This window comes from Bos grunniens, chromosome 7, assembly GCF_055505025.1.
Source record: "Bos grunniens cultivar Pamir isolate PY7600 chromosome 7, Bosgru_T2T1.0, whole genome shotgun sequence".
Lineage (NCBI taxonomy): Eukaryota > Metazoa > Chordata > Mammalia > Artiodactyla > Bovidae > Bos > Bos grunniens.
In genome coordinates, this window is record NC_141171.1 from 5,155,359 (window position 1) to 5,178,783 (window position 23,425).

A 23,425-nucleotide genomic window follows, 5' to 3' on the forward strand; every position below is an offset into this window, starting at 1 on the left:
CCTACGTTGTCGTGTTTGTTTGTTTGTTTGTTTGTTTGTTTGTTTTAACCGCAGACTTTGCGAGATTAGGGGATAGGCTGTTTTCCTGCCCTACTTCGGCCATTTGGATTTTTCTTTGAATTTGACTTTGAATTTTTCTCTGGAAAATGGGGCGCAGGAAGGAGAGGGGTTCCCGGGGGTTCCCGGAGTGTCCGTCAGCCTCCTCTTTTCCGGAAATTGGTGGCAGAGGGTGGCTCTCTTGATCCCGATTTCTCCTTTCTTCATCTCAGAAGCAGGGTGGAGCATCTACTAGCCTGACCCCCTTCAGGGGTCTTGAGTGTGTTAGTCGCTCAATCGTGTCCAGTTCTTTGCGACCCCATGGACTATACAGCCCACCAGGCTCCTCTGTCCGTGGAATTATCCAGGCAAGAATACTGGAATAGGTAGCCATTCTCTTCGCCAGAGGATCTTCCCAACCCAGGGATCGAACCCAGGTCTTCCGCATTGCAGTCAAATTCTTTACCGTCTGAGCCACCAGGGTACATATCAGCAATGAGACAGGGTCTATCTTGATCCCTATTTCCGCTATTTTTTCTTTTATACTTATTTTGAACCCCGTAAATAGGAGATATGGAGCATTTTCTCGAACCTCGCTTCCTCTTTTCTGAAATTGGGAATAGGGGGAGTTTAATGAGCGGTCACAGCACCTTGGACTGAACGGGGACCTCCTGAGTCTGAGACCTGGGGTGCGTGGGGGCGGTGAAGGGGAACGCCCCCAGAAGACTCAGGCTCAGTTGAGGCCTCAACCTCTGGGCCCTTCAATCGCCCGGAAACCACCATTGGACAGGAGGGGGGGGTGGCAATCTTTGACTGGTTACTTGCCCCGTCGCTCGACCACTTAAGCCAGTGAGAAGGCGCTGCGAAGCCCCGCCTCCCTTATTCTGAAGAGAGGCGGAGCCAGCAAGCGATTCCTCCCCTCCTGCACCGCTTCTGCTAGCTACTGGATGAGCTCTCTGCGCCCCGCCCCGTTCTCGCGTCAATCTGCGCAAGAGCCCCGCCCCTCCCGGCTCTGCCTGCGACAGTAGACAGTATCTCCATCCGTGGCTCCGCCCTAGAATGGCATCACGGCCGTATCTGCATGTGAGGCCCCGCCCCGCCTTTTGCAGGACGTCACCGAGGACTGCAGGGGCCTCAGCCGCTGCCGCCGCCTCCGCTGCAGCGCAGCCCCACATCACCATACCGGGGGCCCCGTCACTTCACCGCCACTGCCAAAAAAGTCGCCGCCTCTAGGGTCGCCACAGCATCAGTGCAGAACAAGGTGAGCTCCCAGGCCTCCAGTTGCGCTTCCGCGCCGAGCACCTATATAACCTTCATTTGACTGGTGGTCTGGTTGGGATAGGGGACGAAGTTGGCCGGCCTTAAATGAGGCAGGAGGATGCGGCGGTCGGGAGCCTGGGGAGGGGGAGGGCCTCGGCTCCCTCTACCTGCCGTGTCCTCACCCCCACCTCCATCCCTCCACCCCCGGCTCTGCGGTGGAGGGGGAGGGGAGATGAGGCGAGTGCCTTGCGGGAAGCTGTGCGCGCGGGAGGTTCTGCGTGCGCGTGCGCGTGGAGTGCACACGCGTGTGCGCGCCCGCCTGTGCAAGAGGGTCTATGTGTACCCTTGCTTGTTTACCAGGGTGTGCTCGTGCATACCCTGGGGATCCCGACCCAAGATTGTGAGTGTTACAGGCATGTGGAGGCAGACGCGTGGACTGCGCGTGTGCGTGCACAACAGTGTGCCTATGTGCACAGAGATGTGTGCCTGTGTGGGTGACGTGTACTGGGCTGCATGGGTGGAGGACGCATTGCGCACGGTGCATTTGCACATTTGTATATACATGTTGGCGTGCAGACAGGTGTCTGGCTCTTTCCCGTGCACCGAGCATGTCCCAGTGTGTGCCCTGCTGTGTGCACGTGAGCGTGTGCACGTCCCGTGCCTATCACGTGATATAGCTGTCACAGCTCGAGCTCTCCCAGCCTGGGAGTCTGGGAGAAGGACGGCAGACACGCGTCCCCGTGGTACAGTACACGCGTGTGCACGTGCGCCCGCGAGGCTCAGTTCTGAGGAACATGAATGATTGATGGGGGCGGGGGGGCCGGCCGCAGTTAGTCACCTCTCCTGGCGCAGCTGTAGGGCTTAGGTTACAACCGGGCCCGGGGCACAGGTCTGCTGGAGGGGGCTGCAAGGTGTCTCCATCCCCTTCGCTCTGAGGTCCTCCCCTGGAACCTCAGGCCTTTCAAGGTCACGGCCCGCCCTCTGCGGTGGGGCGCGCCGTTAGTACTGGGGCTCCTGATGGGATAAGAGTAATCTCCATCTCTCGCTGGGAGCTCTCTAGCCTGAGCCTGGGCGTTTGGGGACGGAGAGGGATCCCTCACCTTCGCCTACGCCCCACACCCCCAGATGGCATCTGCCACAGACGCTCGCTATGGGCAGAAGGAATCTTCGGACCAGAACTTCGACTACATGTTCAAAATCCTCATCATCGGAAACAGCAGCGTGGGCAAGACATCTTTCCTCTTCCGCTATGCAGACAACTCCTTCACGCCTGCCTTTGTCAGCACTGTAGGCATCGACTTCAAGGTCAAGACCATCTACCGAAACGATAAGAGGATCAAGCTGCAGATCTGGGTGGGTCCAGCTGGGGGGCCTTCTGGCTCCATCACTCTCCCCCCACCAGGAACAGCAGCCCCAGCTCTGCCTATTTCTTTCCTGTCTAGATTCGCTCATTACACACTGGGCATTTATGAGGCGCTTACTGTGTACCAGGGGCTAGAGGCACAGAAGAGAGTGTGCCCTTTCTCCCATCAGTGCTCTCCAGGGGTGGGGAAGGGGTAAATGCTGGGTCCTGTCCTACCCCTGACATCATCAGATGCATTGCTTGCTTAGTGCCTCAGTTTCCCCATGTTCAAGTTCCTCCATGAGTGTCTGGATGAGGTTTCAGAGCGATCCTGACCCCTCAACCTCATTCCCTGGGCCAAGAGCAGGCTCCTCCACCAGGGTCTTCTGGCCACCTCCCTCAACACCTCTGGGTCCTAAAGGGATCTGATAAATCCCAAGCCAGAGCTGGTTGTCCCCTGCTCACAATCCTTCCATGGCTCCCACCTCACTCTTTTTTTTTTTTCCACCTCACTCTTGGTAACACCTGCAACCTTCCCCTGGCTGAGGAGACCCTGCCTGGTCAGCCCCTTTTGGTGCCTCATTTCATCTGTCTCCCTCTGTCTCCAGCCTCTTCATTGTTCCTCAAATGTACCAGACCCAGTCCCACTTCAGGGCATTTGCCTAGACTTTCCTTCCCCTGACCCCCGTATGACTCCCTCCCTCATCCTGCAAGTTTTTAAATTGTCCCCCATCCCACACTGCCCATCCTTGCCTGGTTTTTTTTCTTCTCCTGTCTCATTACTTTCTGACAGTACATTTCCGTGATCTGAGGATGCATTTTCTTTCTTGTCCTGGGTTGATTCTGTTTCCTGCACAGAGCTGTCAGCTCCAAAAGGGCAGTGATTTGGGCCCATTTTGTTAATGACTGTGTCCTCAGTGCCCAGCACAGGGTGTGGCACAGGTCCCTATGTGTCGAATGAATGAAGGAATGATGCTATAGGTACCTTGGGATCACTGGTACTACCTTCCCTGGGACAGGCAGCTGACTCACCCTTCCTGACCCACTGTGCCTCTGGGCAAGCCCCTGCTCCTCTGAGCCTCAAGGGGGCTGGACCCCACCATCTCAGAGTTCATTCCCAGGCGGAAGAACTTCCATGTATCTCCGCTCTGACACCCCACCTCTCCTTCCCAGGACACAGCGGGTCAAGAGCGGTACCGGACCATCACGACAGCCTACTACCGAGGTGCCATGGGCTTCATCCTCATGTACGACATTACCAACGAGGAGTCCTTCAATGCTGTGCAGGACTGGTACGTGAGCCCCCACCTGCCCTCTTCTGAGCCAGGCTTCGTGTAAAGCCTGGGGTACAGGCCGAGATGAGAGAGTCCCAGCCCCTTGCCAAAAATGTAAATAACAATATTGGGGTCCCAGCTATGCTATAAATCTATAATCATTAAAACAATGTGGCATCAGCTCAAAATAACGGGAAAGAAAGATTTTAGGTAGGAAAATGAAACTATAAACATATAAAGGGAAAAAAAAACTGGGAGGGACAGAAAATATAAAGATAGCTTGTAAGTTTTGAAGGTATAAACATTTACATTTTCTGCTGAGAGTAATGATAAATTTTGAGAAAATGTTTGACTTTGTTCAAGAGGGAGAATTCTCTTCTGGGGGTGGGGGATCTGGGAAGGGTGGGAAAGACTTCTTGAAAGAGGGACTCTCAAGTTCAGGAACTGTGGGAGCAGGCCCCTGCAGAGAGAAGAGTGTTCCTGGCAGGACAAAGGCAGGAGAAGAGACTGAGCCTGCCCTCCTCAAAAATTAATGGGACAGGATTTCCCTGGTGGTTCAGTGGGCTTCCCTGGTGGCTCAGATGGTAAAGAATCTACCTGCAACGCAGGAGACCCAGGTTCCATCCCTGGGTCAGGAAGATCCCCTCCAGAAGGGAATAGCTACCTACTCCAGTATTTTTGCCTGGAGAATTCCATGGACAGAGGAGCCTGGTAGTCTGCAGTCCATGGGGTCACTAAAGAGTCAGACATGACTAAGCGACTTCACTTTCACTTTCCAGTGGCTAAGACTTTGCACTCCCAGTGACCACTTCTATCCCTGGTCAGGGAACTAGATCCCTCATCCTGCAAGAAGATCAAAGACCCCGTGTGCCGCAACTAAGACCTGGCATAGCCAAATAAATAAATATTAAAAATAGAGAATTAATGGGAGGTGGGGGCTTGAATAGGATGAGTGACAAGGAATTGGGGGAGAGGGTTGGTGCTCAGATTCTCCAAGCCCTAACCTTCCTCTGTCACCATCTCCTCCAGGTCAACCCAGATCAAGACCTACTCATGGGACAATGCCCAGGTGCTGCTGGTAGGGAACAAGTGTGACATGGAGGACGAGCGGGTGGTGTCATCGGAACGTGGTCGACAACTGGCAGACCACCTGGGTGAGTACCCAGTGACGCTGGACATCACAGGCTAGGAAAGGGACACTGAGGCCCTGAAAGGGGAAGACACACACCCAAGGTCTCACAGCTAAGCCAAGATGTGGCCTGGATTTGAATCCTGATAATTTATACTCTCGGCGAGCTGGCCTTTGATCCAAGGGCCATTTCAGGTGGGTCTTGAGGGATGTTTAGGAGTTCACTCTGCAAGAAGTTAATGATTCATTCTGATACTGTCACTGCCCAGACTAGTGCTGGATGTTGCTGGGTCCAAGAGGCCTCCAGATTTGTGAAAGGGAGGGATCTGGGCTGGCGGAACTAGCAGAGAGCCAGGCTCTGCCTGGCATAGGTAAGGCTTCCTGGAAACGGGGCATTGGAACTGGTATTTGAAGAAAAAGGGTGATCTTTCAGACAGAAGAAACAGTGTGACCGGATGTGGGAAAGATCTTTTTAGCAAATAGTTTTACATGACTGGAACATGGGGATCACTTGGAGGAAATATGGTTGATCATGCAAGACCTGAACTACAAGCTGGGGACTCAGACTCTTCAGAGGGCAGTAGGAAGCCTCAGAGTTTGTGTGAGCAGGAAAGGCCTGGATCTGTGTCAGATGCTGTCAGGACCAGGGCTGGGCCGGATGGTGGAAGCAGGGAATTAGCCCATCACCCTATTTATCATCGTAGCTATTTATTTATCGAGATGTCCCCCAGGGGCTTGGGCACCCCCTTGTTCCATGCAGGGGCTCTGGGGACAATGAGAAGAGGAGAATTTTAAGGTGAAGAAAGGAGTCCAGGAAATAAAGGCTGACTCAGTCCACTGGTGCTTCGCCATGGGACTTGTCCGTGCCTTTCACATGCATCTGGCACTGGGAAACTCCAGGTGTTACCTGTCCTCAGCAAAGTGTGTCTGGGCGTGGGGGGTCCAGCGTCCTCACCCCTCCCTTCCCTGACCACAGGGTTCGAGTTCTTTGAGGCAAGCGCCAAGGACAACATTAATGTCAAGCAGACCTTTGAGCGCCTTGTGGATGTCATCTGCGAGAAGATGTCTGAGTCATTGGACACGGCCGATCCCGCAGTCACGGGCGCCAAGCAGGGCCCACAGCTCACGGACCAGCAGGCGCCTCCGCATCAGGACTGCGCCTGCTGAGAGCCGCCCTGTCCCGCCCCGCCCCGCCCCGCCCCATCCTGGCCCCGCCCCTGCCCACCCCCTGGGCCTGAGCCAGGGCCCCTACTGGCCATGGGCTTGAGTCCCCTGCCCTGATTTAGCCCATCACCCTATTTATTATCGTAGCTATTTATTTATTTATTGGAGATGTCCCCCAGGGGCTCGGGCACCCCCCTCTTCCACGCCCCACCCTGTACATACAACCCTGTTCTCGCTCTGCAGTGGCGTGTCGTGGCCCCGTGAACTCACCGCTCACTCTTCCCTCCAGACCCCACCTTTTTATAAATTCACCCCCATCAACAGTTATCAGTTTTGAAGAGGGGGCCAGGTGACACCCCAGGGCAAGCTGGTCGGGTGATGGGAGGTAGCCAGCCTCCTGGCTGTGGCATGGTGGGTCCAGGCGGCTGCAGGCATCTCAACGTGGACCACTGGGTGGGTCAGAGCCAGGAAATGGCCCATCTGGCTCTTCACCCCCAAGGCTGTACCTTTTATGGGAGCAGGGTTGGGGGGCGGGGGGCTGCTGCAGATATGCACCACCCTGGGATACCACTCTCCACCAGACCTGTTCTGACGTCATGAGTGTCAAACATGCCCCCCAGCCCCCCAGGAGATGTCATGACAACACTACACACACCCAATAAAGTGAATGGATGACACAATGTCCCTATGAGCACCGGCCTGATAATGCTGGCTCTGTTCATCCACAAGATTTTCAATTACAAAGAGAATTTAATGGTACTTCCATACTCCATGACTAGAGGATAAGACTGGAGGCTCCAAATTCTGGGGCCTGGATCCAAGCGGATGGGCGATATCCCCCACCTTGGTCCCAGCGCCCAGCCTACAGCAGTGTTGAGGGCTTGGTGCTAGCTGGCTGGCTGAGACCCCAGAGCTGAGGATGGCCCATCATGAGTCACTTGAAGCTGTCCCAGAAAGGCTGAGGTACAACTGTCCATCTTCATGGTTGTATTCCAGAGGCAGAAACTGAGGCCTGGCAGTGGGCTTGGCAGGGGCAGCCCAAGCAGATGCCCGGAAGTCAGGGTGTGGCTAGGACTTGGCCTAGGAGTCGGTTCCCCTTTCTGCCCAGGCGGCTGGTCAGCGGCAGCTCAGTCAGTCTTGCCTTGCTGTCTGGCATCTGGGGGCTCAGTCTGTATGGTGCCCAGGGCCACACAGCCTGGGGGTGTCAGAGGGCCTGGGACCTGACCGCACAAGAGCATCTGGTTACATGTGCTGTTCACCCCCCTAGGCACCCCACTGAACCCTCCTCCAACCCCTTGGCACTGGGGTCAGCCTCGCTGGACAGTTGTGGGCTTGGTCCTCACCTCGTTGGTGATCAGCAACCTGCCCACCCACCACGGGGTGCAGGCAGGCTGTCAGGAAACAAAGGCTGACACAGGCAGCCCTCACCCTGAAGGGTAGTTGTACTGCCATTTGGGGCTCACACATGTGCCCCCCTCCCCCAGGAGTCCCCTGGGTGCTTGGTCCACCCACTGCGCTCACCCGGTATTTCAGGTAGGAGAGGTAGGTGTCCCACCCTAGCGTCAGGCCGTTGATGTAGGTGACTCGGAACTGGGGGGGCACGAAGAGGAAATTCACCAGCTGCGCAGCAGGCCACACACACCAGTCAGCCTATGGGGAGGGGCAGAATGTAGTGAGGGGCGGAGCCAGGAGGGACTTGGGTGGGGCCTGAAAGGAGGGTCAGAAGCGAGATGAAAGTGGGTGGAGGAGAAGGGATAGGCGGGGCCTGGGCAGGCATGCCCACCTTGTAGAATTCCCAGAACTTGTCCCGCAGCTCCTGACAGCTCTTGTCCAGGGTCTGGCCCTCCAGGCAGCCAAGGCCTAGGAAGAAAACCAAGAAATGAGAGTATCAGGGGCTGGGGAGTACGGAGTACAGTGGTAAAGCGGGTAGGGTAGGACCCATGAGGAACAGAGCTTCCCCAATGGCTCAGCAGGTGAAGAATCCACCTGCAGTGTAGGAGACACAGGAGACTCGGGTTTGATCCCTGGGTCAGGAAGATCCCCTGGAGGAGGAAATGGAAACCCACTCCAGTATTCTTGCTTGAAAAATCCCATGGGGAGGAGCCTGGAAGGCTACAGTCCACAGGGTCGCAAAGAGTCGGACACAACTGAGCAACTAATCACCACCCCAGGCAGCGGAACAGTGTCCCAAGCAGAGGAACCGGGACGTTTAAAGGCCTTGCAGTGGGAAGTGGGGCACAGCAGGGAGGCTGAAATGGGTGAACAAGAAGTGAGAGGTCTGTCCTGTATAAACTCGTACCCTGTGGGGCGGTGACACACCCTTGCTGAGGCGGTTTTATTACCAGTCCTGTACCTTCCTTTACCTTTACAGATAATGAAACTGACCCTGGGTGGCAAGAAATGAACAGCTCTCCAGAGCCAAGGGTTAGGATGATTGTGCCCTGCCAACCTCAGTCTCACCTCCCCTTCCTCCAGCCTCAGGGCCTTTGCACCAGCTGTCCTCCCCCTCCACCCACCACCCCACCTCCCTCCCGGCCCGGTGGCTCCTTCTTCATGTCTCATCTCAGTGTCTTCTCCTTGGAGAGGTTCTCCCAACCATCATCTCAGACACTGTCTTCACCCTTCCTACACGTAGCACCACTGTCTGTGATTCTGCCATTCACACCTGACTTCATTGGGTCTGTCCAGTCACCACTGTACCCCAGCCTCCAGTCCCGGGCCACCCACACAGGAGGTGCATCGATAACACATCTCCAAGTTCTGGACACAAAACTGACTCTACCCCCCTGACCCCCTGATCCAGGAGGGACCAAGCCCAAGTTCACAGGACTCCTTACCCAAGAAGTACCAGACGCCAAGCATAGGAGAGGCCACCAGTTGGTCAATGAGGACCTTCTTGAGGACGTTTGGGAGGCCAGGGAAGCCGGATGCAGGGAACAGGCGGTCCAGCCAGAGATACCAATAGTGCAGGAAGGGGCCCATGCTGCAGCCGACTGCAAACATGCTCACTGTGGACAGTCCAAGAGTTAAGGGGGGCACGTGAGGCCAGCAACCTTCCCCCCAGTCCACTCCCTCCCTGGCTAAGACCTGGGTAAGCCTGACACCCTCCCAGGGCCGAACCGAATATTCTTCCAGTATCAGCCCCACCGCCAGGTACCATTCCAAGAGGTGCTTTTGCATCTTCCCTCACTCCCTCACTACCCTATCAAAGGATACCACCATCGCCCCGCTTTCCGAAGGAGGGAACAGAGGCACAGCTGACAGGGAAGTGTGGGACCAGGGTGCGACCCAAGCTGGCTGGCAGCCAGATGCTGTGCCTTTGACTACCCCAGGTGCAGCATATCGTGCTCAATGGTAAGTCTGTCAGTGCAAGAGAGAGGGTAGCAGATTAGGGGGTGGGCGAAGACCTGACCGTCAGGATGGCAGCGGACAGAAACCCTACGTATTGGAGATGAGATGAAGACTCGAGGGGGAAGGGACGCGGAGAACGGGGAGGGGGTGTCTAGGTTGCACGCTGAGGTAAAGGGTCTTGCCAGGAACTGAGGTCACCGGACATAGTCACGGAGCTCAGGTCGGGTTCACCGGTCTCCGGATCTGAAGACGGGGGCAAAGATCTGGGGTAAAAAGCCAGCAGCACCGGTCCCCTTACCTGAGCGCCGCGGGTCGAACTTCTGGCCGGGCCAGGCGCGAATCTCCCAGGTCTGACGCGCCCCATCCCCAGCCGCCATGAGAACGCCGCATCCCAGGGTGTTGGTGACGAGCAACGCACGGCCTTGGAACAGGGGCTGACCCGCAGCCCAAAGGCCGCGCAGCCAGCGCCAGCCGCCGGGCGGCATCGTCCGCCGGACACAGGAACCGGCACACCGGGCCGCCCCGCCCATGCCGGCCAATCCCAAGTCGCCGCCGAGTCCCGGTTACCCGCCCCGCGCGGTGGTACCCAATCGAACGCTGCCTTCGTGATTTGTATGCCCGCCCCAAATCGCTCCAGTCAATCGCCGACTTCTTCGAAGCCTCACACCTCCTTCCGCGCCTTACGGACCAATCACACAAGGCTTAGCGTCACACCGCGCACGCCAATTATTGACGTTCCACCCTCGTTTTCCCGCCCCCTTCTGCTCCGGCCTATGGGTAACCATCGTCACCCTCTTATTTGACCGCCCAGTACTTCACTGACCAATCACTGACTTTAAGATGGAAAAATCACAGCCTGTTTGTCCTGCCTCCCGTATTGAGATGGCCAATCTAAGGCCGTTACCGAGTTCTCCCGTGTAAATTGCCCTCAAGATTTCCAGATTCTCCTTCAATTCCTGAAAAGTAATGGCCACCAGGGCGGAAACCCAATCCCGCAGAGATTCGGGGACGTGGCCTCGGGGCTCCAGTTCTGCTGCGCGCGCAGGCTGCAGGGATTCCTGTCTGGACGTGACCTTGGTCCTGACTACTGCTGGGCGTCTGACCTAAGTTCCACAATAATGATAGTACTTAAGACGCTACGCACTGTTCTGGGCACATGACGTGCTTTAAGAAATCTGACAGCAACTTTGTGTTGCTGCAGTGATAATTATATCACCATATCACCTCCTATGTTCCTGTTAGGGGAAAAATCTGAGTTTCAATGGAAATCTATGCATTACTTACAAGAGCAGGGTGTCTGGAGCCTGTGGGCCGAATTCTGTCGCCACCTGTTTTGGTGAGGTTCAAGAGCTAAGAATTTTCTTAACTTTTTTTGATTGGTCGATGAAAAAAATCCAGGTACTGTTCTGGGACGTGGGAAAATTGTATGAAATTCCGATTTTCGAATCCATAAATAAAGATATATTGGAACACAGCCATGCCCATTTGTTTTTTTTTGTTGTCTACTCTCAACTACAATGAGGAGTTGCAACCAAGATTATATGGTCTACAAAAACTAAACTGTTTTACTCTTTACAAAAAAAAAATTTTTTTTTTTTTTTTTTTGCTCTTTGTTAGAGGACACGCTTCAGTTTTCTGATTTTGATTCTATGGAAGATATTTAATAAACCGCATGGTTATAACTGAGAACACCAAAAAGTAATTCTTATTTATAAACATGCAAATGAATTCTGCCAAGTAAAGAGACACTCACCCCATTTTTTTTTTGGCCTTTATTTGCACGTTCATTTTATACTTCCTGTTCTGTCTCTTATTTGGAACTTCTTTGAAATGGTTTTAACACCTGACAAGTTCCCTTTATTAATAAAGTGAGTTAACAGTAGTTTTTAACACATGCTCATTTTTGTATCTGTATGAGAGGTGTGATTTTAACTTTTTGGGAAAAATGATCCTTCAAACACTTCCTATTGCAGTCAAGTACCTCATTCTGGTATTCCAGGCTCCAGATTTTACTGCATTTTGGTGGAAAACTTTCAAAATGGCTTAAAGAGGGGTAAGAGTCAAGTTATGGTTCACAAAACAGAGTCAGATAAACTTTTTCCATGAGAAAGTACATTTCATGGTAGCTGAAGCCCTGGCAACTCCAAATGAGTAAGAGAATTTTGCTATTTCTCTATTTTTCTCATTTCTGTTTTCCTTTCTCTAAATATGATTTTGATGCCTTTGAAACGGGAGGGAAGGGGGCATAGCACAATCTTTGAAAGAATGACATAGCCCAAGGACACAACATATACTGATTAGACCAAATGGGTTCAAGATGGTGGACAAGACAGCTTCTACTAGACCTTGAACCTCAGTATATGCTCACTATAACACATCACCCAGCTAAGTGACTGGAGAAGGCAATGGCACCCCACTCCAGTACTCTTGCCTAGAAAATCCCATAGACGGAGGAGCCTGGTAGGCTGGAGTCCATGGGGTCGCTAAGAGTCCAACACGACTGAGCGACTTCACTTTCACTTTTCACTTTCCTGCATTGGAGAAGGAAATGGCAACCCACTCCAGTGTTCTTGCCTGGAGAATCCCAGGGATGGGGGAGCCTGGTGGGCTGCCGTCTATGGAATCGCAGAGTCAGACACGACTGAAGCGACTTAGCGGCAGCAGGCTAAGTGACACACCCACAGGCACCATGACAGTTTCAAGGCAAACCAAAGACCAAAACGTGGGCAGTGGCCCAATTCCTAGAAATTTCTGCCCGCTTCCCCAAAATAGTTGGAATAATCCTCCTGTGTATTAGTTTATGAAATTACCCAACCCATAAAAGCTAACCACAGTACACTTGAGGCTGTACTCACCATCTGCCACAGCCCACACTCTTTGTCTGGGGAGTGTGTCTCTCACTCTTGCCTTCTGAGATGGCCTACAGTCTGTCTGTGGAGTATTTCTCTCTGGATAAATCCACTTCTTACGTATCACTTTGTCTCTTACTGACTTCTTTCTGCAATGAGACATCAAGAACCTGAGCTTCATTAGGTCCTGAAACCAGGCACCGTGGGTTTTGGCTGGGTCTGTGTCCCAGCCCCTTGGGTTTAAATCCCAAGCAGGATTTTGGCCGAGCTCAAGTCCTGGCACATGGGTTCAACTCCCAGTCTGAGGTGAATGATTGTAGCTGGCAACCACAAACTGACAGTGAAAAGGTAAGAGAGGTTTAGAGTTAGGCCTGGTCCTATAGAGGCCCTTGGGAAACCATGAGCCAAGTATACAGGAGAGGACCTTTTACTGTTGTCTACTCGTTTCCCCACCCTGCCCCCAACTCTAATCCTAGGTTTATTCAACACAATTACTTTACTCTACACAACAAAATACAAACATAACATTATCTCAAATATTAGTGACTAGTGAAACTCGCTCAGTGGTGTCCGACTCTTTGTGACTCTAGGCCAGAATACTGAAGTGGGTAGCCTTTCCCTTCTCCAGGGGATCTTCCCAACCCAGGGATCAAACTCAGGTCTACCCGCATTGCAGGCAGTTTCTTTATCAGCTGAGCCGCAAAGGAAGCCCGTCTCAAATACTACAAAGTTACAAAACTCAAAACAGAGAATTTATAGTACAATAAAGCCACCAGGGCTTTCCTGGTGGCTCAGACAGTAAAGAATCTACCTGCAATGTAGGTGACCTGGATTCAATCCCTGGGTCAGGAATTTGCCCTGGAGAAGGGAATGACTTCCCAACTCCCGTATTCTTGCCTGGAGAATGCCATGGCCAGAAGAGCCTGGTGGGCTACAGTCCATGAGATTGCAAAGAGTCAGACACAACTGAGCGGCTAAACGTACACACACGTATAATAAACATCAAAAAAGCAATGGACACGTTGCCAAGGTAACCTTCACCACTGCCGTGAATACCAACACAATGAGGGTTTCAATGGTGGTCTAGATTTAAACTCACAATATCAGAGAGGGTGGAAAAGTGTGTGCGTGTGTGTGCACGCACGCGCACATCCACGTATGCACATGCTGCTGCTGCTAAGTCGCTTCAGTCACGTCCAACTCTGTGCCACCCCATAGACGGCAGCCCACCAGGCTTCCTTGTCCCTGGGATTCTCCAGGCAAGAACACTGGAGTGGGTTGCCATTTCCTTCTCCAATGCATGAAAGTGAAAAGTGAAAGGGAAGTCGCTCAGCCGTGTCCAACTCTTAGCAACCCCATGGACTGCAGCCTACCAGGCTCCTCCGTCCATGGGATTTTCCAGGCAAGAGTACTGGAGTCGGGTGCCATTGCCTTCTCCGACATATGCACATGAGTACATGGGAAAAGAACTCTTGGGGCAAATAACATCTGCTCACTTTTGACCTGGTGGGTAAAATCCATATGCTTTTGCACATCTGTGAAATATTTCCTGCTGTAGGGCAAGAAATGTCACAGCTATCCGATATTCTGAATTTCTGAGCCATTAGGACAAGGGCAAGTGGTGCCATTTCCTACACAAAGAACTTAAGGATGTCACAGTTACATGACTACAGCCCTTCAGTGTGACCTAAGGGAATTCAAGAAGAGAAGAATACTGCTATAAAAATGCAGGATGCTGGCCCCAGATAGCTGAGATACATATGAAAGGAATCACATCAATAATCCGAAACTCTTGCATCGTTCCATGCATAGAATAACTCTAAATTCCTTAACTTGATAACTGGTTTTCCTTACTTAACAATAATGTTTGATGTTCAGGCTGCTTGCCCCCATTGTTGCAAACTAGTAAATAGCCCGACTCCCTCTTCTGCCTGCTTGGAGCAGTTTTACAGGGCTACTGAGATACTATCTCTTGGGCTTGGAGTCCTTAACATTCCCACAAAATAAAATAACTCTTTACTTTCAGGTTGTGACTGGTTTTTGTGTTTTTTTGGTTTTTTTTTTTGTAGTCTACACATCCAACAGCAGGTCTAGGACAGAATTGTTAATATCTACACTCCTCTCCTTGACTCTTCGGTTTTTCTCCTACGTTCTTGCTTTCTTGTTCACCCCTGCTCCACTTCTTTTTTTCTTCTGTTAACCCCAGAACACCTGTGTGACCACCAAGGCGTACTCTTTTTCCTCTTGCTCCTCTCCCTCTGGCCCTTCCAAGTGCCAACTCTTTGTTGCTGTTAGTTGCTCAGTCATGTCCACCTCTTTGTGAACCCATGGACTGCAGTACGCTAGGCCTCCCTGTCCTTCACCATCTCCCAGAGTCTGCTCGTTGAAGCCACGTGTTCCGGAAAACAAACTCACTCAGAAGGACAATGCAGATAGTGGAGTGCAGTTTATTACACCGGCGGGCCCAAGGACTCCTCTTAGCCAAGGACCCCACCCAGTTTTTGTGAAAACATTCCCTGAAACTAGTCTGAACAAAGGAAAAAGAAAGATACAATCAAAGTTAACCTGTGATTCTATGCCTTAAGCCTAGGTAGTTAACTGTGGACAATTATCAATAGGCCTAAGGTCATAACCCAATAAGCATAATAGAATGTATTATGTATTACATTAATAATACATTAATAACACGTTAATGTATTATAACCAAATGTCTATTCGGTTACACAGATAATTAGGGTATTCTTTTAGATGATGGAGAGCCCTGGGGCTCTTCCTTCCAGGGGCCTGGTTTTCCAGTTGGTATGTTGTTTCCATAGATAATGGGCATATAGCTCAAAGTCCACAGTCCGGCCCAAGATGGAGCCCTGCTTTCAAGACAGAGCCTGTTCTGTTTCCTCCTTCATGCTCAGACTCCTGTCCATTGAGTTGATGATGTCATCCAACCATCTCATCCTCTGTTGCCCACTTTTCCTCCTGCCCTCAATCTTTCCCAGCTTCAGTCTTTCCCAATGAGTCAGCTCTTTGCATCAGGTGGCCAAAGTATTGGAGCTTCAGCTTCAGCATAGTCCTTCCAATGAGTATTCAGGGTTGATTTCCTTTAGAATTGACTGGTTTGATCTCCTTGCTGTCCAAAGAATTCTCCAGCATCACAGTTTGAAAACATCAGTTCTTCGGGGCTCAGCTTTATTTATGGTTCAACTCTCACATCCATTCACTACTGGAAAAACTGTAGCTTTGACTAGCTATAACTTTGTGTAGTCTCTGCTTTTTAATATGCTGTCTAGGTTTGTCATAATTTTTTTTCCAAGGAACAAGCATCTTTTAATTTAATGACTGTAATCACTGTCTGCAGTGATTTTGGAGCCCAAGAAAATAAAGTCTGTCACTGTTTTCATTTTTTCTCTATTTGCCATAAAGTGTTGGGACTGGATGCCATAATCTTTGTTTTCTGAAAGTTGAGTTTTGTGGCAGCTTTTTAACTCTCTTCTTTCACCTTCATCAAGAGCCTCTTTAGTTCCTCTTTGCTTTCTGCCACAAGAATGATATTATCTGCATATCTGAAGTTATTGATATTTCTCCCAGAAATTTTGATTCCAGCTTGAGCTTCATCCAGCTGGCATTTTGCATTATGTACTCTGCATATAAGTTAAATAAACAAGGTGACAGTATGCAGCTTTGATGTACTCCTTTCCCAGTTTGGAACTAGTCCATTGTTCCATGTCTGGTTCTAACTGTTACTTCTTGACCTGCATACAGGTTTCTCAGGAGGCAGGTCAGGTGGTTTGGAATTCCCATCTCTTTAAGAATTTTCCACAGTTTGTTGTGATCCACACAGTCAAAGGCTTTCGCACAGTCAATGAAGCAGAAGCAGATGTTTTTCTGGAATTCCCTTGTTTTTTCTATGATCCAGTGGATGTTGGCAATCTGATCTCTGGTTCCTCTGCCTTTTCTAAATCCAGCTTGAACATATGGAAGTTCTTGGTTCACATACTGTTGAAGCCTAACTTGAAGGATTTTGAGCACTACTTTGCCAGCATGTGAAATGAGTCCAATTGTGCAGTAGTTTGAACATTCTTTGGCATTGCTCTTCTTTGGGATTGGAATGAAAACTGACCTTTTCCAGTCCTGTGGTCACTGCAGAGTTTTCCAAACTTGCTGGCATATTGAGTGCAGCACTTTCACAGCATCATCTTTTAGGATTTGAAATAGCTCAACTGGAATTCTATCACCTCCACTAGCTTTGTTCATAGTGACGCTTCCTAAGGTCCACTTGACTTAACATTCCAGGACGTCTGGCTCTAGGTGAGTGATCACACCATCATGGTTATCCAGGTCATTAAGACCTTTTTTGTACAGTTTTGCTGTGTAGTCTTGCCACCTCTTCTACTTCTGTTAGGTCTGAGGTTGGAAATAGACGGGCTCCCATTTGGACTTTACCATCAGCCAGCCTCCTGTTTGCATTTCCTGAGGCAAGAGACAGGTGGACTCAAGTGGAGGAATTTACAACCAGCCTCCTGTTTGCTCTCTGAAATGGTAATAACCACAGAAACTGGGTAAATAGCTAGTCTTTGTCTCTTGTAAACATCTCATGGGAATAATCATGGCAAGGACAAAGAGAGGGAAGAAAAAACCCCTCACAGTAAAGGATAAGGGAGACACTACACCTGCGCAGAAAGGCTCCATGGAGTCAAAAGTCAGAGGATAATTCCAAACCATAATGAGTCTTGCTCCTCCCAGAAGCTCTCACTTGGAGAACCATCTTGGCTAGGGTGTGCCTGTGCACCCCAGGGGAGGGTCCTGAGACAAATTAACCAGGGAGGGGACAGAGCAAGATGATTGGCCTGAGTGAAGACAAACATCTAGAGGACTGCCCCCTTATACAGGCTTTTTTTTTTTTTTAATAAGAATGTTAATTGTGGCTTTATTTCTTTTCTCTCTTTTTTTAAAAATTTTATTGTATTTTTAAACTTTACAATATTGTATTAGTTTTGCCAAATATCGAAATGAATCCGCCACAGTTATACCTGTGTTCCCCATCCTGAACCCTCCTCCCTCCTCCCTCCTCCCCATACCCTCCCCCTGGGTCGTCCCAGTGCACCAGCCCCAAGCATCCAGTATCCTGCATCGAACCTGGACTGGCGACTCGTTTCATACATGATATTATACATGTTTCAATGCCATTCTCCCAAACCTCCCAGAATATTGGAAATAAAAGCAAAAATAAACAAATGGGACTTAATTAAACTTAAAAGCTTACACAGGCTTTTAACTTCCCAAAGCTGCAACTCTCTTTCTGAGCTCACCTGTATGCCTTTCCGCGTATGCTTTTCTTTTCAATAAACTTTTTACTTTACTCTTTACCTTCTTCCTCCTTGCCTGAATTTGCTCCCGACTAGGCAGAAAAGGACTAAGGACGCTAGTCCTAGCTGCTCGCCCTTGTGGTCCAGTGGTTAAGACTCCAGGTCTGGGAAACTAACGCCTTGCTTCCAGCTACCCCTTGCTTCAAGCTGCTGTTTACTGCTGCCCAAGTCCAAAATCAGGTCCATATCATTTCTGTCCTTTATTCTGCTCATCTTTGCATGAAATGTTCCTTTGGTATCTCTAATTTTCTTGAAGAGATCTCTAGTCTTTCCCAGTCTATTGTTTTTCTCTATTTCTTTACATTGATCACTGAGGAAGGCTTTCTTATCTCTCCTTGCTTTTCTTTGGAACTCTGCATTCAGATGGGTATATATTTCCTTTTCTCCTTTGCCTTTCACGTCTCTGCTCTTCTTAGCTATCTGTAAGGCCTCCTCAGACAACTATTTGCCTTGTTGCATTTCTTTTCCTTGGATGATTTTGGTCACTGCCTCCTGAACAATGTCACAAGCTTCCGTCCATAGTTCTTCAGGCATTCTCTCTATCAGATCTAATCCCTTGAATCTATCTGTCATTTTCCCTGTATAATCATAAAGGATTTGATTTAGGTCATACCTGAATGGTCTAGTGGTTTTCCCTACTTTCTTCAGTTTAAGTCTGACTTTTTCGATAAGGAGTTCATGATCTGAGCCACAGTCAACTCCTGGTCTTGTTTTTGCTAACGGTATAGAGCTTCTCCATCTTTGGCTGCAAAGAATATAGTCAATCTGATTTCACTATTGACCATCTGGTTATGCCCATGTGTAGAGTCTTCTCTTGTGTGGTTGGAAGAGGGTTGCTATGACCAGTGTATTCTCTTGGAAAAACTCTATTAGCCTTTGCCCTGCTTCATTTTGTACTCCAAGGCCAAATTTGCCTGTTACTCCAGGTATCTCTTGACTTCCTACTTTTGCATTCCAGTCCCCTATGATGAAAAGGACATCTTGTTTTCATGTTAGTTCTAGAAGGTCTTGTAGATCTTCATAGAACCATTCAACTTCAGCTTCTTCAGCATAACCGGTTGGGGCATAGACTTGGATTACTGTGATACTGAATTGTTTGCCTTGGAAACAAACCGAGTTCATCCTGGCATTTTTGAGACTGCATTCAAGTACTGCATTTCAGAGTCTTATTGACTGTGGGGGCCACTCCATTTCTTCTAAGGGATTCTTGCCCACAGTAGTAGATATAATGATATCTGAATTAAATTAAATGGATCCCTGAGTTATGATACTATATTGCTGTTAGATTTTGTTGTAAAAAGAAACTTAAATGGAGTGAGCTTCTGTACATTCAAATTTTCATAGCCTTGAGTTTAGACTATGAGACCCAAAAGGAATTTAAGATGTGTGTAGCTCAGGGGGAGAATTCTAGTAAGGACACGGATGACATTTTAATTTACCCGATGGGGCCATCCAAGCAAAGAGGAGCTACTCCCTGCCTTCTGGGAGTAGCTGTTGCCCCAGAAGAGGCCACGGTACCAGCAGCAGCTGTGGCAACAGAGGCCACCCCTCCGACAGGAGGCCCTCCTCCGCCAAGGCTTTTGGCCAAAGAGAAGACACAGCTGGGTAAGAAAAGAGACCCCACCCACATTCAGGAACCTCTTCTTTGTACCCTGAGTTACCCAAGGGACCATCCTCAGTCTAGCTAGCACTCACAGCAGCCTGAGTTACCAATCAACTGTCCCTGACTCTTTGTGATCCTATGGACTGCAGCACACCAGGCTTCCCTGTCCTTTGCTATCTCCCCGAGTTTGCTCAGACTCATGTCCATTGAGTCAGTGATGCCATCCAACCATCTCATCCTCTGTCTTTCCCTTTTCTTCCTGCACTCAATTTTACCCAGCATCAGGGTCTTTTCCAGTGAGTCGGCTCTTAGCATCATGTGGCCAAAGTATTGGAGCTTCAGCTTCAACATCAGTCCTTCCAATGAATATTCAGGGTTGATTTCCTTTAGGATTGACTGGTTTGATCTTGCTGTCCAAGGGACTCTCAAGAGTATCGTCCAGCACCACAGTTTGAAATCATCAATTCTTTGGCACTTGGGCTTATTTATGGTCCAACTCTCATATCCACACATGACTACTGGAAAAACCATAGCTTTGACTAGACAGGCTTTTGTAGGCAAAGTGACATCTGCTTTTTTAATATGCTGTCTAGGTTGGTCATAACTTTTCTTCCAAGTAGCAAGGATCTTTTAATTTCATGGCTGCAGTCATCATCTGCAGTGGTTGTGGAGTCCAAGAAAATAAAGTCTGTCACTGTTTCCATTATTTCCCCATCTATTTTCCAAGAAGTGATGGGATCAGATGCCATGATCTTTGTTTTTTGAATGTTGAGTTTTAAGCCAGCTTTTACACTCTCTTTCTTCACCTTCATCAAGAGGCTCTTTAGTTCCTCTTTGCTTTCTGCCATTAAGGTGGTTCAGTTCAGTTCAGTCACTTAGTCGTGTCCAGCTCTTTGTGACCCCATGGACTGCAGCATGCCAGGCTTCCCTGTTCATCGCCAACTCCTGGAGCTTGCTCAAACTCATATCCATCAAGTCAGTGATGCTATCCAACCATCTCATCCTCTGTCGTCCCCTTCTCCACCTGCCTTCAATCTTTCCCAGCACCAGGGTCTTTTCCAATGAGTCAGTTCTTTGCATCAGGTGGCCAGAGTATTGGAGTTTCAGCTTCAACATCAGTCCTTCCGATGAATGTTCAGAACTGATTTCCTTTAGGATTGACTGATTTGATCACCTCTCAGTCCAAGGGACCCTCAAGAGTTTTCTCCAACACCATAGTTCAAAAGCATCAATTCTTTGGTGCTCAGCTTTCTTTATAGTCCAGCTTTCACATCCATACATGACTAGTGGAAAAACCATAGCTCTGACTAGATGGACCTTTGTCGGCAAAGTAACATCTCTGCTTTTTAATACGCTGTCTAGGTTGGTCATAGCTTTTCTTCCAAGGAGCAAGTGTTTTTTAATTTCATGGCAGCAGTCACCATATGCAGTGATTTTGGAGCCCAGGAAATTAAAGTCGCTCACTATTTCCACTGTTTCCCTATCTATTTGCCATGAAGTGAAGGGACCAGTTGCCACGGTCTTCATTTTTTGAATGTTGAGTTTTAAGCCAGCTTTTTGACTCTTCTCTTTCAACTTCATCAAGAAGCTCTTCAGTTCCTCTTCACTTTCTGCCATAAGGGTGGTGCCATCTGCTTGTTTGAGGTTATTGATATTTATTTTGGCAATCGTGATTCCAGCTTGTGCTTTGTTCAGCCTGGCATTTTGCATGATGTACTCTGCATATAAGTTAAATAAGCAGGGTGAAAATATACATCCTTGATGTACTCCTTTCCCAATTTGGAACCAGTCTCTTTTTGTGTGTCTAGTTCTCACTGTTGCTTCTTGACCTGCATACAGGTTTCTCAGGAGGCAGGTCAGGTGGTCTGGTATTCCCATCTCTTTCAGAATTTTCCACAGCTTGTGATCAACACAATCGAAGGCTTTGGCATAGTCAATAAAGCAGAAATAGATGTTTTTCTGGAACTCTCTTGTTTTTTTTTTGATGATCCAGCGAATGTTGGCAATTTGATCTCTGGTTCCTCTGCCTTTTCTAAATCCAGCTTGAACATCTGGAAGTTCACGGTTCACGTACTGTTGAAGCCTGGCTTGGAGGATTTTGAGTATTCCTTTGCTAGCGTGTGAGATGAGTGCAGTTGTGAGATAGTCTGAACATTCTCTGGCATTGCCTTTCTTTGGGATTGCAATGAAAACAGACATTTTCCAGTCCTGTGGCCACTGCTGACTTTTCCAAATTTGCTGACATATTGAGTGCAGCACTTTCACAGCATCATCTTTCAGGATTTTAAATAGCTCCACTGGAATTCCATCACCTCCACTAGCTTTGTTCATAGTGATGCTTCCTAAGGCGCACTTGACTTCACATTCCAGGATGTCTGGCTCCAGGTGAGTGATCACACCATCGTGATTATCTGGGTCATGAAGATCTTTTTTGTACAGTTCTTCTGTGTATTCTTGCCACCTCTTCTTAATATCTTCTGCCTCTGTTAGGTCCATACCATTTCTGTCCTTTATCGAGCCCATCTTTGCATGAAATGTTCCCTTGGTACCTCTAATTTTCTTGAAGAGATTTCTAGTCTTTCCCAGTCTATTGTTTTCCTCTATTTCTTTGCAATGGTCACTGAGGAAGGCTTTCTTACGTCTCCTTGCTCTTTTTTGGAACTCTGCATTCAAATAGGTATATCTTTCCTTTTCTCCTTTGCCTTTTGCTTCTCTTCTTTTCTCAGCTATTTGTAAGGCCTCCTCAGACAACCATTTTGCCTTTTTGCATTTCTTTTTCTTGGGGATGGTCTTGACAGCTGCCTCCTGTACAATGTCATGAACCTGTGTCCATTGTTCTTCAGTCAGTCTGTCTATCAGATCTAATCCCTTGAATGTATTTGTCACTTCCACTGTATAATTGTAAGCGATTTGATTTAGGTCATACCTGAATGGTCTAGTGGTTTTCCCCACTTTCTTCAGTTTAAGTCTGACTTTTTCGATAAGGAGTTCATGATCTGAGCCACAGTCAACTCCTGGTCTTGTTTTTGCTGACTGTATAGAGCTTCTCCATCTTTGGCTGCAAAGAATATAGTCAATCTGATTTCACTATTGACCATCTGGTTATGCCCATGTGTAGAGTCTTCTCTTGTCTGGTTGGAAGAGGGTGTTTTCTATGACCAGTGCGTTCTCTTGGCAAAACTCTATTAGCCTTTGCCCTGCTTCATTTTGTACTCCAAGGCCAAATTTGCCTGTTAGTCCAGGTATCTCTTGACTTCCTACTTTTGCATTCCAGTCCCCTATGATGAAAAGGACATCTTGTTTTCATGTTAGTTCTAGAAGGTCTTGTAGGTCTTCATAGAACTGTTCAACTTCAGCTTCTTCAGCACAACTGGTTGGGGCATATACTTGGAGTGAGTGAGTGAGTGAGTGAGTGAAAGTCGCTCAGTCATATCTGACTCTTTGCGACCCCGTAGACTACACAGTCCATGGAATTCTCCAGGCCTGAATACTGGAGTGGGTAGCCTTTTCCTTCTCCAGGGGCTCTTCCCAACCCAGGGATCGAACCCAGGTCTCCTAAATTGTTTGCCTTGGAACTGAACTGAGTTCATTCTGGCATTTTTGAGATTGCATCCAAGTACTGCATTTCAGACTCTTTTTTGTTGACTATGATGGCTACTTCATTTCTTCTAAGGGATTCTTGCCCACAGTAGTAGATATAATGGTCTCTCAGTTAAATTCACCCATTCCAGTCCATTTTAGTTCACTGATTCCTAGAATGTCGATGTTTACTCTTGACATCTCCTGCTTGACCACTTCTAATTTACCTTGATTCGTGAACCTAACATTCCAGGTTCCTATGCAATATTGCTCTTTACAGCATCGGGGTTTACTTCAGTCACCAGTCACATCCACATCTGGGTGTTGTTTTTGCTTTGGCTCTGTCCCTTCATTCTTTCTGTAGTTATTTCTCCACTCTTCTCCAGTAGCATATTGGCACCTACTGAACTGGGGAGTTCATCTTTCCATGTCATATCTTTTTGCCTTTTCATACTGTTCCTACTCTTCATTAAGGTGG

General features: G+C 48.9%; 2 protein-coding genes across 3 annotated transcripts; one reads left to right on the plus strand and one right to left on the minus strand.

Annotated features, from left to right (window-relative positions):
- Positions 1-1,143: 1,143 nt before the first annotated feature.
- On the plus strand, positions 1,144-6,896 carry RAB3A (RAB3A, member RAS oncogene family). Its single transcript, XM_086413589.1, has 5 exons — positions 1,144-1,297; positions 2,422-2,649; positions 3,812-3,930; positions 4,942-5,066; positions 6,018-6,896. The coding sequence occupies exons 2-5, from the start codon at positions 2,422-2,424 to the stop codon at positions 6,206-6,208; spliced, it is 663 nt and encodes a 220-aa protein (XP_086269715.1). The 5' UTR covers positions 1,144-1,297; the 3' UTR covers positions 6,209-6,896.
- Positions 6,897-6,935: 39 nt separating this feature from the next.
- Positions 6,936-11,024, minus strand: MPV17L2 (MPV17 mitochondrial inner membrane protein like 2). 2 transcript variants are annotated; one of them, XM_086413586.1, is made up of 6 exons: positions 9,855-11,024; positions 9,422-9,565; positions 9,043-9,213; positions 7,989-8,065; positions 7,727-7,855; positions 6,936-7,425 (listed from the first exon to the last, which is right to left on the minus strand). In XM_086413586.1, the coding sequence occupies exons 1-6, from the start codon at positions 10,084-10,086 to the stop codon at positions 7,333-7,335; spliced, it is 846 nt and encodes a 281-aa protein (XP_086269712.1). In that variant the 5' UTR covers positions 10,087-11,024; the 3' UTR covers positions 6,936-7,332. The 2 variants fall into 2 exon arrangements, with proteins under 2 accessions (XP_086269712.1, XP_086269713.1); XM_086413587.1 differs by lacking the exon at positions 9,422-9,565 and having other exon boundaries at positions 9,855-10,067.
- Positions 11,025-23,425: the final 12,401 nt, after the last annotated feature.

Coding starts and splice junctions, on each gene's coding strand:
- MPV17L2 (XM_086413586.1), bottom strand. CDS start 10,086: ATGGGCGGGGCGGCCCGGTGTGCCGGTTCCTGTGTCCGGCGGACGATG. Junction 8,066..9,042: donor TGGCGTCTGGTACTTCTTGG/GTAAGGAGTCCT, acceptor TTTTCTTCCTAG/GCCTTGGCTGCCTGGAGGGC. Junction 7,856..7,988: donor AGTTCTGGGAATTCTACAAG/GTGGGCATGCCT, acceptor CCCTCCCCATAG/GCTGACTGGTGTGTGTGGCC.
- RAB3A (XM_086413589.1), top strand. CDS start 2,422: ATGGCATCTGCCACAGACGCTCGCTATGGGCAGAAGGAATCTTCGGAC. Junction 3,931..4,941: donor TTCAATGCTGTGCAGGACTG/GTACGTGAGCCC, acceptor CATCTCCTCCAG/GTCAACCCAGATCAAGACCT. Junction 5,067..6,017: donor ACAACTGGCAGACCACCTGG/GTGAGTACCCAG, acceptor CCCTGACCACAG/GGTTCGAGTTCTTTGAGGCA.